This window comes from Macrosteles quadrilineatus, unplaced genomic scaffold, assembly GCF_028750875.1.
Source record: "Macrosteles quadrilineatus isolate MER2022 unplaced genomic scaffold, UCM_ALF_1.0 Scaffold_201__1_contigs__length_191814, whole genome shotgun sequence".
Lineage (NCBI taxonomy): Eukaryota > Metazoa > Arthropoda > Insecta > Hemiptera > Cicadellidae > Macrosteles > Macrosteles quadrilineatus.
The window spans coordinates 172562-191815 of record NW_026542794.1 but is presented as its reverse complement, the minus strand read 5'-3'; the positions used below and the strand labels follow the sequence as shown (position 1 = coordinate 191815).

General features: G+C 33.2%; 1 protein-coding gene across 1 annotated transcript; it reads right to left on the bottom strand.

The window, feature by feature from the left end:
* Nucleotides 1-8: 8 nt before the first annotated feature.
* Nucleotides 9-16799, bottom strand: LOC128982220 (lymphokine-activated killer T-cell-originated protein kinase homolog; the record flags this gene model as incomplete). Its single annotated transcript, XM_054401286.1, has 4 exons — nt 16738-16799; nt 1051-1184; nt 305-504; nt 9-77 (listed from the first exon to the last, which is right to left on the bottom strand). Coding segments are annotated over exons 2-4 (357 nt in total), but the record flags the coding sequence as incomplete, so codon positions are not given.
* Between the last annotated feature and the right edge of the window lie 2455 nt (nt 16800-19254).

Below are 19254 nucleotides of genomic sequence, written 5' to 3'. Positions count from 1 at the left end.
AATCTCACTCCCCCTTTGTCTGACAACCTTTCAATCAGATCACCAAGAGATTCATTACATTCCTCCATTGCAAGTACCTGTAAGGAGAAACAATAATTTTAACAAACTGGAAGTAACAGATATATAATATTAATAAATTATCATTAGGATATTATGGTGATCAACCTTGTGCAAAAAAGGTGCAATAGGCTAAATTTAATTTGAGTTCATGTGTGTAAGTTTTTAAGCACTTAATTAGAAAACTCAATTTTCTTGAGACCAAATATTTCAAGACAAGGGACAGTTAGTTTAAAAACAGTCTAACCTTTCTTCCATCTTGAGTCTTTGTGAAACCTCTAAAACCGACAATATTAGGGTGATTCAGCTCTTGCAGGATTTTTGCTTCTGCTTCCAACCGCTCCTGGAAGTGAGATGCAGTGTGCTGGCGGTTTACGGTTTTCAGTGCCCAAGGAGATCGGAGTGTGTGGTTACAAGGAGAACGATCGAGGTGATATACAGAAACGCCTGGAACAGAAATTCATTTATTAGTACTTCTTATGTTTTAGGGTACCTTTATGTTTCATAAGTCATTGAATTGTCCCACAATCTTTATAATTCAAGTATAAAGCTAACAGCTTGTCTTTATAGTATTCTAGGCCTATATGAAATATATAAAACCTTCGCTTAAATTTGTCAGTGTAATATTTCAGTGTTAACAAACCCAAGATACACTTGTACACCTATAATATGACACCAGAAACATGCAGGCGTATTTCGTCAGGTTCAGTGCTAGCCAATTCATACTTCATTAACTGAAGAAAAAAACTATCAGACTGCAGAAAGTGCTACCACATTTCTTCCTAGTAATAGTAATGAATCTAATTAACAATCCTGATTATCCACTTAACATAAAAATTACTGTTTAGACTACATTGTGCCATGTATTAAGGACTGTAAATCATAAACTAATCTTCCATTTTCTCATAGGCAAATACAAACTTAGAAATTTGAGTTTGGCCTTTTTGAGAATCAAAGGACTTTGACTAAACCGTATCACGTGTATCATCTTACCTGTGCCAAATCCTATTTTCTTAAGCAGTGGAGTAGGCGGAGGAATAAATTGTGTATTTTCTTTGTTTTCAGGTGACTGCATACTCATTTTATTTGCAAACCAAAGTAAACTTCTATACCCGTCACTTTACCTGCTAAAATAATTTTGTTAGGTAACTTGATGATAGATGATAGACTTAACTAGACATAAACAGTCATATAAGATAAAACAATAATAATAATAATAATAAATCTTTAGTAATAACTCTTTTGTTAGGCCTATTGAATTTCCCTATAAGCTATTACCTGACAACAGTAAACATACCTGTAGGTGGCACGGAAGAACCTAGACACTGGACCGATTTAATATTTCATTTTGATATCCCTAGATGCCAAAAAAGCTTTGGTTAATAAACAAATTTATTATTAGCTTGAAGTCCACTTTCCCCGGGCGTAGCCTACACTTGCCCCACTTGACCTTACCCAAGTTTATTGACTGGAAGTCAACAACAATCAAGAAACTTTAAATCAAAAATAAGAAGCTCTTTTGCAAAGGTAGGTAACTTAAGTGTTAGTGATAATATTAGACCAAATACTAGAGAGGGACCTTTTGTGTATGTATTCAATGTTCAAGTTCATCACTGAATAGGAATCACACCCAACAGTCGCTACGGTCAAGTTTATTTATGATTCAGAAGAGGCAAGTAATATACGCTTCTCAATGAGAGAAAATGAAAATAGCTATCAGAATCTCATGCAAGAGTTATCCAACCTATTTCAGCAAATAAATCCATACTTTCAAGGTTTCAAAACTTTGGAATAGGTATTAAGAGAAACTCCACTTCAACAACGTAAGAAAGTGCGGAAGCGGGGCAACTACTCTGACAGACAGCATACCGTATGATTTATTTATGAAGATTAATTGTGGGCTTCACACAACTTTAGGCCTAAAGCCTGTAACCTGTACCTATGTCTTCAAATTAAAAATATGACTGGACGTCACTACCTTGGAAACCTCTGGTTAGCAGCAATTTCAGCTTCAGATCACCTTTTCAGAGGCCTTTTGGGTAAAAGGCCTATAATACCGTTGATTCTATAATAGGCCTAATAAGGCCACAAAAACTATTAAAACACTATCAAAGATGTGAGTCAAACTTTTAAACAAAACAACAAAACAATTAACATTTATTGGCCAAAATACAAAAAACGCATAATAAACATCGGACACGTACGGTGCCGGTGTAAGGTAGGTCATGACTGAGGTAATTTGACCAATAAATGTTAAATGTTTCATGTGCGTGTATGTGTTTTTTGTGAACTTTAAACCTTATGACGACCATTCCATGGAATAATCGATGCAACATTTTGACCTGAAGATGTGTTATTAACACGAAACAGCTGTAGTCAACTAGGTAACTACAAAACAGGATCACTTGACAGATACAGGTAATTTCAACCATTTATTGTAAAAAACAATGGATAAAATCACTTAAAGAGTAGGTAGGCTACCTCACATCAAGATCATATTAACAACTTAAAAGGAATTCTTTGAAGAACAGGATTCCCAAATGTCCTATAATACTACAGAAAATAGACCATTAAGTTAATGGTTGGGATATGGGATATGGTCTATTGTCTGTGATAATACTCACTAAACGTCACACTCACACAAACGCTACTGGAGTCTAAACCTTCGCTGTCTCATCGCGATGATGTCCCCTGGCGCTGCGGAGTGGGGGAAATGATTCTCCCTCCACCTCCCCTCTAGACGGCGTCCAAACAAGCCTGCGTTGTTTTACATGCATAAACCTATGCTGCAGTTTTTCAATAAGTTAAAAAATGAATATTTATGAAATTAAACCGTCATAAACTAACCTAACCAACCAAACTTGCAGATTATATAAAAAAGATTTAAAATGAAAATCGAATGAAGGTTTACTAATCGAAAAAATAGTTCTGTTCATAAAATAAAATTATAAATGCCTTAAATTCAATTTTATAATTTATTAACTATAAAATTAAACTGTCATAACCTAACCAAACCAAACAAACTTGCTGATGATGAAAAAATCGAACGAAGGTTTACTAATAGAAAAAAAATAGTTCTAAACTAAAACTATAATAGCTCAAATTGAATTTTATAATGTTTTAATTAACAAATTAAACTGTCATAACCTAACCAAACTAACCAAACTTGCTGATCATGCAAAAATCTTAGACAAAATGTTAGTGCTACCGAGAGGATTCGAACCTGGTACCTTTACATTGTCAGCCCGGCACGTAATCCATTAGACCACCGAGGCCGATGGCTACTTACCGTATCGTTGTGGTAATGGTGTTCCCTCAGCCAATAGAATGCTGTGCTTCCCCCACTCCGCAGTGCCAGGGGACAACATCGTGATGAGTTAGCGAAGGTTTAGACTCCAGTCACAAACGCTACCTCTCTTTATCAAACTTGACCATTTAACTTACCGATCACTTACGATTGTGATGAAGCTACAAGCAATAGGCATAAACACAGGCACAAGGGACTGAAATCAGGGCTGTCACGACAGAATCGGGACATGTGGCAACCCTGGCTTACTGTAAGTAAGAAATGTGAGGCTATGTTTGGTGACCCTACTACTTAACAAGACTAGGTTTGAAGCTTAAACCTTTCCAATGCTATAATGAAATTCAAAAAGGCTTCTGGCATGCAAACAAAATACATAAGTAAGTACAATGAAATGTACCCGCAATAAGTATGCTAAGTTATGCTGAGATGTGTTCAAGTACGGTTTCAGGTACAGTACACCTACAGTACAGCCTACATAATATTACATCCTGTCTAAGTGAAATAAGTAAAAATAATATTTTTCAGCTTCTTCACCACAGAGAAGTAAGATATACAGAGGAAACATGCTTAGGGAACAACCCTGCGCTTTTAGCTCGGGAATGGTGGGGCGGAAATATACTAGTACCGAGCCAGAAAGAGCCCAAACGGCTATTGTTAGCAGTTGTACCACACAGGCTCTACAGCGTGAGCGTTATAGAACGTGATGGTGAGGGGTGAGAGAAGAGGCGAAGGGGACGACCAATAGAATTCTCTATGTTGTAAGTTATTACAGTAAAATTATCCTAGCCTATGTTAGTAACTTAGCAGCCCAGTTGGCATATATCCCCAAGATATATTCCTGTCCTGGCCCTATCCTTGCTGAGGAATTTTTCTGTTTCTTGCTCAGTAGATATAATACCAGAATATGACCCCACTTTCGGCGTTTTAGAGGCACTTTTAGGGCACTTTTTATAGGGGAAAAATGAGAAAAAAATGGAAGAGCTTTTTTTGGCCACTTTTTTTAAAGACCCAGCTCTTCGACCTATACACCCCTATATAAATTTTATACTTTTGTTAATACTAAAAATCACGTCTGGAAATGGTGAGCTTTTTTTGGCCACTTTTTTAAAGACCTGGATCTCGTCCAATACAAGCCTATATAAATGTTCAAACTCCATTAAAATTTCAAATCCACATCCATTCCCATGTATATTTTCAAAATCATGTGAGGTTTGTGCGCGAACTCGGGCACGCTTATGGCTATGTGTAAACTATGCCTGACTCAAATGAATGACTGTGAGTGTAACCTAATGACCCCAATCAAAACCAATTGTCAACATTCTCTGCCTGTCTGGCGCCAGTCTGTCTGGGGCAGGTTTAGACAATTACCAAATATGTTTGATTGATTGACCTCAATTATTCAATTGTTCAATTTCAGTTTGTTCAATTTCCATTGTTAAGTTCTAAATTAATTTAGACAATTTTGTGGTATATAAGGGGGGCATTCTACGGAATCATCACTAACTCTTCCACCTGGATCTTCTTGTTTTGGTAAGTCTTTGACATCTAAGCTAGACTATTGTAATATGTTGTCGCGTGTCGGGTCATGGGATCAATTGGTGACGTAATTGATGCTTGTACTCATAGGCCTACTCTGTATTTCTTTTAACTTAGGAGTGTAGCTGATTTCCCGAGTCCATTTTTCAAAACTTAGCCGAATTGAGTCACTAAGGAACTTGTAAAAAATGTATATAAGTCTATTTTTAAACACTTAGAGTATTTTGAACAGTCACTAAGGAACTTAAAATGTATATAAGTCTATTTTAAAAAACTTAGCCAAATTCACTCATGACTTTGAGTCAAAAGTTTGCACAAGTTATTATTTAAAAACTTAGCCGAATTATACTCACTATATAATTTTGTCGAGTTCCTTTTAACATAGGTAACATAGTCTTCTCTATAACTAACACTCACTCTGTATATATGTAGACTCAGCATTCTGAATTGCTAAAAAGTATTTTTACTTAAGATTTTGGATTTAGTTTTGATTTAAAAAATTGCAATTGCCAAATTTTATTGTATGAAATTGTTTTGAATATTAAAATTTAAAATTCTGATTTAAATTATTATTTCCCATTAATTGAAATTGTCTAAAATGTAATTTCCATCATATAGAAGATGCTAACTTTGTTTTTTAGTTACATGTCAACTGTGTGCTGCTTCTCTATCCAAAAAAATAACTTATTTTGTTATTACTATTTTTAAGTGAGTCAAAATTGTGCACAAGTTATTATTTAAAAACTTAGCCAAACTTCATGCAACGGGGGACTTTGAGTTAAAAGTGTGTACAAGTTATTATTTAAAAACTTAGCCAAATTCACTCACGGGGGGGGACTTTGAGTCAAAAGTGTGCACAAGTTATTATTTAAAAACTTAGCCAAACTTCATGCACCGGGGGACTTTGAGTTAAAAGTGTGTACAAGTTATTATTTAAAAACTTAGCCAAACTTCATGCACCGGGGGACTTTGAGTCAAAAGTGTGCACAAGTTATTATTTAAAAACTTAGCCGAATTATATTCACTATATAATTTTGTCAAGTCTCCTTTAAAATAGGTAACACTCACTCTGTATATATGTAGACTCAGCAATCTGAATTGCTAAAAAGTATTTTTTATTTAAGTTTTTGGATTTAGTTTTGATTTAGAAAATTACAATTGCTAAATCTTATTGTATAAAATTGTTTTGAATATTAAAATATAAAATTCTAATTCAAATTATTATTTCTCATTAATTGAAATTGTCAAAATGTAATTTCTACTATATAGAAGATTCCAACCTATTTTTTAATTACATATATAAAAATGAAGACTACATGTCAACATTGTTTTGCATCGCTCTCCAAAAAAAGCAACCTGATTCGCCACTACAAGGTAATACATAAAATGAAGGTGAAACTGTGCAAAGTTTGTGATATAATCTGTGATAATAACATGGCTCTAAAATCTCATATATTACAAACTCATAAGACTTGTAATTTCTGTAAAAGAAATGTTGTTGGTCATTTTAAAAGACATGTAAATTCTTGTAACAAATGTCCATATACAATGATTAAATTTGTTGGTGAATCGATTAAAACTGAACTTAAAAGTACTCTTCAGTCTTGTCCTCTACCAATAAAATGGACTTTAGTAAGGAGAATCAAATTTTTAAAATATACAATAGATCAAAATGGAAAATTAGTTAATGAGAAAGAATGTATTGCAGATTTTAGAAGCCTTACTACCTTAACCATTGAGAAGAGAGATTTAAAGCCTCAAATTGAAAATGCCCTTTTAAAGATTGACGCTTCCATACACAAATATCAAGCCGAAGGCAGTGGATGGATTTATGACCATACTAAATATTGGCAGTTGCACGTTTACAAGTATAAGCCCCTAACTCCAAAGTCATACATTCCCACACCAAAAAGTATTAAATTGACAAAAGCAGTTTTAAATATAAAGAATGTTGATAATAAATGCTTCCTTTGGTCAATTTTAGCAGCTTTACATCCAAGGAATGCTAAACATGCTAATAGAGTCTCTAACTATGCACCCTACGTAGGTAAGTTGAACATGACAAATATAAAATATCCCGTAAAAATATCTGACATAGATCAATTTGAAAGAAAGAATAATATAAGTGTTAATGTATTTGGAGTTGAAGACCAAAAATTTATATATCCATTAAGAAGAACCAAACTGAATAGTAACACTCATATAGATCTATTATTATTACAACAAGGTCGTAAATCACATTACTGTTTAATTCGTGATTTTAATAGGTTAATGCTACGGTCAACAAAAGATAACAGTAAAAAGCATTTTTGCAAGTTTTGTTTACAACATTTTTACACCAAAGATAAATTGGAGTGTCATATAACATATTGTAAAAACTTTGATGTCCAACGAGTGGAAATGTCTAAACAAGATACATTACAATTTAAAAATTATAAATATCAACTTAAAGCCCCATTTGTAATTTATGCTGATTTTGAGTGCTTTATAAACTCTAACAACCATACTCCATCTGGATTTGCATTTGTCGTAGTAAAAGATTCTAAGATTATTTCTGAAGAGTTATATAGTGGCGAAAATGTTATGGATGTGTTTTTCGAAAGGTTGTTTGAGACTTATGACTTCATTAAAAATCAAATGGCAATATATATCCCCCTTGTAATGACTCCTGAGCAAGAGGCATCTTTCCAAAACTCAACACATTGTCATATTTGTGAAAAGCCTCTATATTTTGATAGGGTACGGGAACATTGTCATTCAAATGGCCAATACCGTGGAGCTGCCCACAATGATTGCAATTTAAACTATAAAGTAACAAAGAAAATACCAGTATTCTTTCATAACTTAAAAAATTACGATGGACATTTAATTATGCAACACTTGGGAAAGTTTAATCGTAAATTAAATTGCATAGCCAAAGATATGGAAAAGTACATTTCATTCTCTGTTGATGATTTAGTATTTTTAGATTCCTATAACTTTCTGTCCCTTCCATTATACAAATTAGCTTCCAATTTAAATACATTTAGATTCATAGACAATCCACTACTACAACGCAAAGGCGTATTTCCCTATGAATATATGACAGGACCAGATAAGTTTGCAGAGTCTCTACCTCCAATTGAAAAATTTTACAGTACTTTAACTAAAGAACATATCTCTCCCATCGAATATGAACATGCTAAAAATGTCTGGACCCATTTTAATATACATAATTTACAAGAATATCATGATTTATATCTTAAAACAGATGTATTGCTACTGGCTGATGTGTTTGAGACATTTAGAGACCTGTGTTTAAAGGATTACAAACTTGACCCCGTACATATGTATTCACTTCCAGGACTAACATGGGAAGCTTGTCTTAGAATGACTGGTATAAAATTACAATTATTTCAAGATATTGACATGCATTTGTTCATAGAAAGTGCAATCAGAGGAGGAGTCAGTATGATTTCTACACGTTACGCTAAAGCCAATAATAGATATATGGGCAAACATTATGATCCCAATCAAGAAAGTGTGTATTTAATATATTTAGATTGTAACTCGCTATACTCCACAGCTATGTGTGAGACACTACCCGTGGATGGATTTCGTTGGACGAATGAGATAGACTACAAAATATACAAAAACAATCAAAATGATGAGTTTGGATATATCTTAGAAGTTGATTTAAAATACGATAAAAGCTTACATGATTTACATAATGACTATCCATTAGCACCTGAGAAAATGAATGGCAAATTAATATCTAATTTAAATGACAAAACTAAATATATTTTACATTATAAAGCATTACAAAAATATGAGGAATTAGGTTTGGTTGCTACAAAATACTATAGAATTTTAAAATTTAGACAATCAAAATGGCTTGCACCCTATATTAATTTTAATATTGAAAAACGCAAATGTGCTAAAAATGATTTTGAAAAAGACTTTTACAAATTGTTAAATAATAGTCTCTTTGGTCAAACAATTATGAACCAACGCAAGTTTCGTGATATATATCTCAAGGATGAGTCACTATTAACAAAATATGTCACTAATCCAAGGTTTGACTGTAGCAAAAAGTTCGATAACAATTTACATGCTATACATTTAAATAAATTAGTTGTAAAGTTTAATAAGCCGATATATTTGGGAATGACCATTTTGGATATTAGTAAAGTAATAATGTATGATTTCCACTATAATTATATGTCAAAATTTAAGAACAAAAGATTTCTTATGACTGATACAGATTCTTTAATGTATTCTATAGTTACAGAGGACTTTTACAAGGAAATAGAATGTGACTTGCACTATTTTGATACCTCTGGATATAGTAAAGACCATTTCTTATACTCTGATAAAAATAAAAAAGTCACTGGAAGGTTTAAAGACGAATTAGATGGTCATATTATGTATGAATATTGTGGTTTAAGACCAAAGTTATATTCTTATATTCCTCTAAAATGGTTATATGAAGAAGACAAGCAAGCTTTAGAGGTGAAGAAAGCTAAAGGAGCTGATGGTGCTACAGTTAAACATCTCCTTAGACATCAACATTATTTAAACTGTCTTGCAACTGGTCAAGACTACTATGAGAATGTGACAAGAATTAAATCTACAAATCATCATCTTCAAACCTTAACCATGAACAAGAAAGTACTATCATTTGACGATGACAAGAGGTTTATTCTAGAAGATGGCATCAATACGCTTGCGCTTGGTCACTATAAAATTGATCAAACATAAATCTATATTTGCCATTATTCTTTGACCTTTCTTTGTCTATTACAAAAAAGCCATATTTAGTTTTATCCCAGCATTGGTGGCAGAGATTTCTAAATTGGTTAAATGAAAAGTCATTACCAACATGATTGTTATATACATGTTTTAAATTTAAATCATCTTGTTTAAATAATATTAGGAAATTTACATTATCACGTAAATGTTTGTGTACTTTGCTGTAAGATTGACACAAGTAAAAACAGTTAATATTTTTATGTCGACCCATTGAAAAAAATTGTGTAATATTTTGACTATTTATGTCATCAAATACAACAACTGACTGTGATTTTACATCATTTGGTGTGATTTCACAGTCAGTACACGTGTGTAATTTCACTTCGTCACACAAACTAAATATTTCAATTATTTTTTTATATTTTTCTTGTTCTAAAGATTTAGATATTAAATATAAGTTTGTAAATTTTAATCCTTCCTTTCTTACAATTAAATTGTAAATTACAACCGTCTTCCCACTTCCACTTGGACCACAAATAACACAACGAATATTGGTAGGAAATAGACCCAACTTCTTTGGTATATTTTCCTTAGTATGTACTATTTTAAATTTATGTTTTTGTTGAATAAAAGACATTTTTTATATAATAAAAATGGTGAAAAATGATAATAAGAAAACATGTAAAAAAGGCAAAGGTTTATTCTTAAAGCCTTACAGGGGTCGAGGGCTATTGAATACTCTTATAAATAATCTTCCATTTCCACTTCACATACCATCATATCGGTACTGTGGACCTGGAACGAATATACGTCAAAATCTAGCCAAAAATGTACCTCCAAAAAATAAGTTAGACTCTTATTGTAAAGAGCATGACATATTCTACATGAATAATCCCGATACCGCTGCTCGGAACAAAGCAGACATGAGATTAGCAGACTTAGCTTGGACTAGAGTAACGGCCAAGGATGCAAGTCTTGCTGAAAGAGCTGCAGCTTATGCCGTGACGAATTTGATGAAGGCAAAAGCAAAAATGGGAATGGGATTAAAATTTAATAAAAAAGATGGACAACTACCAGCTGTTAGAGGCCGCAAAAGACGTGCCTCACTTCCGGGGGGTGTACCTGAAAAACGAGCTAAAAAATCTAACACCAAAAGTAAAAGAGTGCGGAATAGTTAATTTAGACAGTTCATCTGGCACACATTGGACAGCATATCGTAAAAATAAAGATATTGTAATTTATTTTGACCCATTTGGAATCCAACCTCCAAAAGAAGTAATTAAATATTTTGAGGGACATAAAATATTCTATACAACCGATCAAATACAAGATTTAAATAGTTCTATTTGTGGAATTTTATGTTTATCATTCATAAAAAATTTTTGTTTATAAAAATGGATTCATTTACTATAACATTTTCGGGTACAGAGCCAGAGCTAAAGTCAGTGTTCTTTCCTCCCATAGAATTAAATGATGATTATGTAATTGGATTAGTAGATTTTCAAAGTTATAATTCTATATTTAATGTAAAAAAACCACTTAATATTTTAACATATTACAAAGTAGAGAAAAAAACATTACCAAAGGGAGAGATCTTAGTTGATGATTTAAACCAGTTATTAGATGGTAAACTTAAAGTTATAATACATAAAAATGGAGAAGCATTAATTAATACTAAAGTCAAACTTTTATTCAAAGGGCTTATTCCAAAATTAAATAAACTTAAAGGCAACAAATTAACCATTGGAGAAGGTGATGATGTTTTCTATTATGACCACAAAGCTCCAGTTACAATAGAAATTTCTGAAGGAACATATGAGGTGGTTGAGCTTGCAAAGGAAATTCAAAAGCAAATCCCAGACTTTTTCCTTACAGCTAATAATAAAACTATGAAAGCGACATTACTTTCTAGCCACGTGTTTGATTTTACAAAACCATGTTTAGGGTCTGTTTTATTGGGATTTAAAGGTGTTTCTACTCCTGGTGTACAGTTTGAATCTACAAATAAAATAAACATTAATAATGTAAATGTGATTAGAGTAAAATGTAATATTGCAAACGGGTCCTATTTAAATGGAAACAAATCACACACCATACATAGCTTTTATCCAGAAGCTCCTCCTGGCTACAAAATTATTGAAGTTCCAAGAAATATTATATATTTTCCTGTAAATAAGAGAAGTTTAGATGTTGTCAGTATTACATTTGCCGATCAGCATGACAAGGCAATTGACTTTAATGGAGAAGAAACTACAATTACTTGTCATATAAAAAAGATATGAGAATTTATAAGAATTTATCTATAAGTATACAAAATGCTAGGTTCCTACGATCAATAGGACTAAAGTTAAAATTTTCTATTAATAAAAATGGAAGATTTTCTAGACGTTACAGGGAAATCCCAATTCGACGATAGTGTGGTTAAAATTACAAATCACTCCTATGTTCCCCATAACACTTTAGCAATAAATAATTCTGATGAAATTCGAATATGTATTAATAATCAAGATTTGCTAACTCTCCCATGTAGGAGTTATCTGTATATTAAGGGAGAAATTGAAAATCATGATAAAGGTCATTTTATAAATAATGCATTTGCATTCTTATTTGATGAAATTAGATATGAAGTCGCAGGTAAAGAAATAGACATTGTAAGAAACCCAGGAATTTCTAGTCTTATGAAAATATTGAGCTCTTACAATAAAACAACTAAATTGTCAAATGTGGCATTTGATTCTGACACGAATTTAAAAGAGTTCCATAAAAGTGGCAAGTTTAGTACTTGTTTGCCATTAGAACTGTTAATGGGTGTATTTGAGGATTTTAATAAGGTATTAGTAAATGTCAAACAAGAATTGGTGTTGAAAAGATCCAAAAATGATTTGAATTGTATATTAACAACCACTAGTGCTCCAGCCAGTGGTACTGCTGATGCAATTCCCAAAATTATACTTAACTCAATTCAATGGGTGATGCCACATGTAATACCATCAGATGGGGAGAAGTTACAATTACAAAAGATGTTATTGCAAAATAAAAATTTGCAAATTGCATTTAGAAGCTTAGAGTTGCATGAACTTCCATCATATCCCAATACTACAAGACATACATGGTCAGTAAAGACATCTTCAAGTTTGGAGAAGCCTAGGTATATTATATTTGGTTTCCAAACAGCTAGGGATAATAGTGCACGAAAAAGAACTGATGAATTTGATCACTGTAAGTTAAAAAATCTCAAAGTATTTCTAAACTCTGAATATTATCCTTATAGTGATTTAAATCTCGACTTTGAAAATGGAGATGTCTCTAAAGCTTATGAGATGTTTATGAGGTTTAGAGAGACTTACTATAATACTATCCCAGATCCTATGATTAGTAGGGCTGAGTTTATGAAGAAATATCCACTAATTGTAATAGACTGTTCTAGACAGAACGAAACAGTGAAGGAAGGAATTGTTGATATTAAATTAGAGATTGAAACTGCAGAAAATGTACCAGCAAATACATCTGCATATTGTTTAATAATACATGATAAAGTGTTTGAGTACAATCCTTTGTCAAATGAGATAAATAAAATGTAAATAAAAGATGAAAAACATTCAACAAGAATTGGTTGACTCTGCAAATCAAATACGAGAGAAATATAGAGCTTTAAAACGTGGCAAGTTTCTAGAGGCTGAAGAGAGGTTTCAAACATTCCAACCTTTAATAGAGCCATTACAAGAATTAAAAAAAATCGCCAAAACAGAGAGGCCTCGAATGGAGATTCTCCCAATGACTCCATCTAGAATACCAATAATACCAAGATTACAACCATTACAGCAATCCACCCCACAGAAATTAGATTTTGGTCTTTTAGCATCAGACTATTTAGGAAATTACCTCAGTAAAAGTAGTATGACAGACACTACATATGGTATTAGACGAGAAGCAAATAAATTTTTTATTGGAAATAAGGAAGTTGACATTGCCAATGATGATGTTACAATTGCAAATAAAACCTACAAGGGGACAAAAGGTTTGTGGCAATTGTTAACTTTAAAAGAACCTGAGGATTATACTCCGGCTGATTTGCAAAATTATAAAGAAATTTTGGAAGCTACAAATGGACATTTAAAGAGTTACAAAGATGGTGCACCAATTTCAAGTAATAGACATACTAAATATCTTAATATAATTAAACCTCTATTTAAGTCTGTTGGTGAAGGTTTGAGACAAGTGACTGGTAATAAAATAGACTATATTTATTGGGATGATCCTAATGAGCTTGTAGATAGGTTAAGACTTCTTTGGCTAAGTCGCCAAGCCGGTAACTCAGGAGTGGATAATGAAATAGATTCCATTATTGAGGAATTGAGAGAAAGTGGAATTATTTACTAAATAAAAATATGTTTATAGATAAATTTTATCGTTTATATAATCCATATAATAAGCCTGCAGAACCCAGGGCTAGTAGTGAACCTACTTTAAATTTACAAGACGATAGTTGGAATGGTTTAAACCGTAAAATTGGTAACGTTAAAGATGGGGAGTTTGTAGATGATGTATCAACTTTGGGACAGACATTAACTAGAAAAGGTGATGTCTTCTTACAAGGTAGAACTAAATATGAGTTTTTAGAATCTAAGAATAAAAATTGGAATGCTAAAAAACAGAAAATTACTAATGTGGAAAAGGGTGAAAGTTTAGATGATGTGCCCACTTTACAACAGACTTTAATACGAACAGATGGTGGTACATTTGTACAAGACAATAATAATTATGAATTTTTAGAATCAGAGAATGGTATTTGGAATGCTAAGAAACGGAAAATTACTAATGTAGAAAAGAGCGAAAGTTTAGATGATGTGCCCACTTTACAACAGACTTTAATACGAAAAGAAGATGGTAAATTTGTACAAGACGATAATAATTATGAATTTTTAGAATCAGAGAATGGTGTTTGGAATGCAAAGAAACAGAAAATTAGTAATTTGATGGAAGGTACAGATAGTAAAGATGCTGTGAATGTTTCACAAGTTCCAAAAATGGAAGCAGGCTATTGGAGTTTTAATAGTAAAAGGTTAGTACGTGTTAAACCTGCCATTGATGACACTGACTGTGTTATAAAAGAACAGACTATAACTTTTGATAAAAAAGAAAAATGTTGGGATGCCAAAAAACAATTTATAAGAAATCTACCAGAGGGGGAACATTTGGATGATATTTGTCTAATGTCACAATCTATGCATTACGATGGATCAAAATTTGTATATGGAGAAAAAAATTTTAATTTGATGGAATATAATCCTGATTTATTAGTTGCTGACCCCACATCTTTGAGTGGATTTAAGTATATAGATAATAGACCATATATACCAGAAAACTATGTATTTAAAAGAATGGAAGATAATCTATTGATTGGGGCTAATGGTGATGTATTTAGAGTTACAGGAAAGGATGATGTTATAAAAAATGAATGAAATTGCATACGAGCTTCATAAGCCTGCAAGAAAGAATTTCATTAGAAGGTCTTTTAAAGTATTGGGTATAAACGAAACCATACAAATAGATTTAGTTGATATGCAAAACTATGCTAGAGAAAATTCTGGCAATAAATATATTTTAACTTTAATAGATACATTTTCTAAAAAAGCTTATGCTGCTCCACTAAAGAATAAGACAGGGTTAGTGGTTACAGAAGCCATTAAAACCATTCTACCAAAGGGGGTTAAAAACATTCAATCTGACAATGGAAAAGAATTTTTTAATCAATATTTTAGCAAACTAATGAAAAAATTAAATATTAATCACTATCACACATTTTCTACAACTAAGGCTGCAATTGTGGAGAGGTTTCAGAGAACTTTAAAGAATTGGTTATATAGAGAATTTAGTGCTCAGGGGAGTTATAAATGGTTGGATTTACTTCCAAAGTTAATTCGAAAATATAATAATAAAGTGCATAGATCTATAGGAATGAAGCCTAACCAAGTGAATGTTAAGAATAGTAAATATGTGCATGAGAGGTTGACTTCTAAAGTAGTGCAAGTTAAAAAGCCAAGATATAAGGTAGGTGATAGCGTAAGGATTTCCAAGTATAAACATGTTTTTAGTAAAGGTTATACTCCAAATTGGACAGGGGAACTATTTACAATAGCAGAAGTTAAGAATACAAAGCCTGTGACTTATATCTTGAAAGATGAAAATGGCAATATAATCAGGGGAGGCTTCTATACAGAGGAGTTGTTAAAGACCAAGTATAAGGACATGTATTTGGTAGAGAAGGTAATTAGGAGAAAGGGTGATTCGTTGTATGTCAAATGGCTTGGGTTCCCAAGTAGCCAGAACTCATGGATTTCCACTAAGGATGTCCAAGGGAGCACATCATGAGCCAAACGCACAAACCTCACATGATTTTGAAAATATACATGGGAATGGATGTGGATTTGAAATTTTAATGGAGTTTGAACATTTATATAGGCTTGTATTGGACGAGATCCAGGTCTTTAAAAAAGTGGCCATAAAAAGCTCACCATTTCCAGACGTGATTTTTAGTATTAACAAAAGTAGAAAATTTATATAGGGGTGTATAGGTCGAGAGCTGGGTCTTTAAAAAAAGTGGCCAAAAAAAGCTCTTCCATTTTTTTCTCATTTTTCCCCTATAAAAAGTGCCCTAAAAGTGCCTCTAAAACGCCGAAAGTGGGGTCATATTCTGGTATTATATCTACTTTGCTCCCCCAAACCTAAACCCAATCATGCCCCTGGGCCAGGCTCTGGCCCATTTACTTAAGTGGCCCCTGCATAGGCTAACTTACTAGCATTCTACTCTTTAATCTAACATATAAGACATGTATAGCCTACTGAAAAGTATAGAAGCATTGGAATCTGTAAAATTGTTTATAGAATCAAGTTAAAGCATTTAAAACCAATCAAACAGATTTATTTTTTTATAAAATTAGGACTTAAATGTCAGATGCAATTAACAAAGTTAGGTTAGCCTACTTGGCTCTTAGTCTGGAAGTTTAGAAAACTACCAAACTGCATACACTAACTTGTGTATTTTTTATTATTTTTTTATGGTCCATAAATTTAAGCTACCGTATCATGAAAACTGCTTACCTTACCACTTATCACAAGATTCTGAATTCTGGTGGATTAAGTTACGAGTAGCCTTATAAAATGAGATTCGGAATGTCAACAATTACATTTAATTGCTAGCTTTTGGCGGTATAATGACATGACATTACGACAACGACAAACACTGAAGGATCGAGCGAGATCGAACATTGAGATTGAACTGTAGTCGTAGTGATTGAAGGAACTGAAACTGAGAACAGAACTCTGAACTGACAACTGACTCAGGGTCCTGCTTCAGAAACCGATGAGAACCTCTTCTGCGAAGGAGAGTGGAGGATTGTGGGAGAGCCCCTTACGTCACGACGTTTTAAGAAAAATCATAAACTAAATTTTTTTTATTATAAAGTTAATTTTTAACTGTCATAACCTAACCTAACTGACCAAACTTGCCGACATAAAAAATATAGTAATGTTTAAGATACAAATCTAATAAAGATTTACTAATCGAAAAAATAGTTCTGTTCATAAAATAAAATTATAATTAATGCCTCAAATTCTAACAAAAGATGTACTGTACAGTTAAGAAGAACTACCGAAAAGGCAAGGTAGGCACGTAACTAGGGTTAGGGTGTGGGGCAATTGGTTTTTTGGGGGGTGCCAACGCCAACAAATTAGAAGCTCGTCTCGTCCCGTCTGGTGTTCACGAGGTATTATACACATCCAATCGAATACTGCTGGTGACACTAACTTTTTGTCAAAGATTTTTCTTAGAATACGATTACTGTTCATGCCCATTTTTGACCCTGGTCAGCACCCTAGGCACAACTAATATGAGATGAGAACTATTTTCCCTTTGCGTAAGCGTCATTCCTGCAGAGAGTTTTTCAATACAAAAATCTTGCCTTTTCCCTCCATCTATACATTCTAGATTCTTTGACCTTTTTAAAACAAAACTTTTCTGATTTACTTCTCTACTACAAACCAATATACACATTATGCGCAATTCATTTAACTTTCCAAATCCAAAAAATATTTTTTTTAACACACATTGTACGTATGGCATAAAAGCTATCCCGTTAGAACCAAGCCTTTCAAAATTCAAAAAACAGTTAAAACATAAATTGCTAAGTATATGTATAACCTCTTACAGCGTCAAAGAATTCCTCAAAAATGTTCTGAAAGCTCTAATATGTAATTGTTGTAAATATTACTAATATTAGAATTAGTAATTGCTGTATACTAATAAGTCCCTTCTTTTCTTGGCGTACTAACTATACATTCTATGGTGTAAGAATAGATATTGATAAGTTGGATTTATTCAGAGCAGCCCTTGGTAACATCGTGGTTAGATACTTCTCCTGGGTGGCATGCATTATTTGAAGCATTTTTTGTGAATTTAAGGTATGTTTTAGATGTGTTTTTCCTTTCAATTGTAAGGTCAGCTAAGCCATTATCAAACCCAAAAAAACAAGCCAGATTAGGATAAGTGCAAATTCCGATTGGTTTAATTACGCCAGAGCTCAGCCACCTAGCCAAGTTTAAGTGTTCGATGCTTGCTTTGAAAGATAGGTATATGTTGTCCAAATCTGACAGTGACAGAAAAGGTTACCATAACATAAAACAAGCCTATAAAACACGTATTATCGAGGCTAAAAAAGAAGGTAATGTGAATATGATTAAATCAGCTAAAAATCAATGCAAGGCTGCATGGGATGTGGTGAGGTCAACTACCAGCTGTCATCAGCTACCTTCCAGCCCTGATGATTTTAATGATGTTTTTATTGAGTCTGTGAACAACATTGTTTATTGTTACTAGCCTAGGACCTGTTAGAGACATCCAGCAGGAGGCCGGAAGGGACTTGCATACTTCTACCCTGCATCATTGGCAACCTACCTCTTCAGCAGAGATTTTGCGCATTGTCTCAACATTTAAAAACTCTGACAGTCCAGATTTTTATGGAATGTCTGTATCTTAGCTAAAGAAGATTACTGATGTCATATCAGCTCCTCTGGCCACTGTTATTAATGATTCCTTGGAAAATGGTATTTTCCCCCAATGCCTTTAAGACCTTAAGGACTCTGTGCCAGTCTAAAAAAAGGGACGATCGAGAATCTCTTGCCAGTTACAGGCCTAGGTTTCCATAGTGCCTTTTCTCGGGAAAAGTTATTGAAGCCATGATATCAGTCCAACTGACACAGTATTTGGAGATTATTAATTAGTTATTAATGATTCCTTGGAAAATGGTATTTTCCCCCCAATGCCTTTAAGACCTTAAGGACTCTGTGCCAGTCTAAAAAAAGGACGATCGAGAATCTCTTGCCAGTTACAGGCCTAGGTTTCCATAGTGCCTTTTCTCGGGAAAAGTTATTGAAGCCAGCATAATATCAGTCCAACTGACACAGTATTTGGAGATAGACAGATATCAGATGGGCAGTATTGTTTCAGAAAAGGGAGGTCCACCACTGGTGCGATTAAGAAGTTGACCGACTTGGTTGGTGAGGCATTCGAGGCTGGTGACACGGTGACTCTCACGATGTGTGGCTTGAGTCGTGCTTTCAATTGT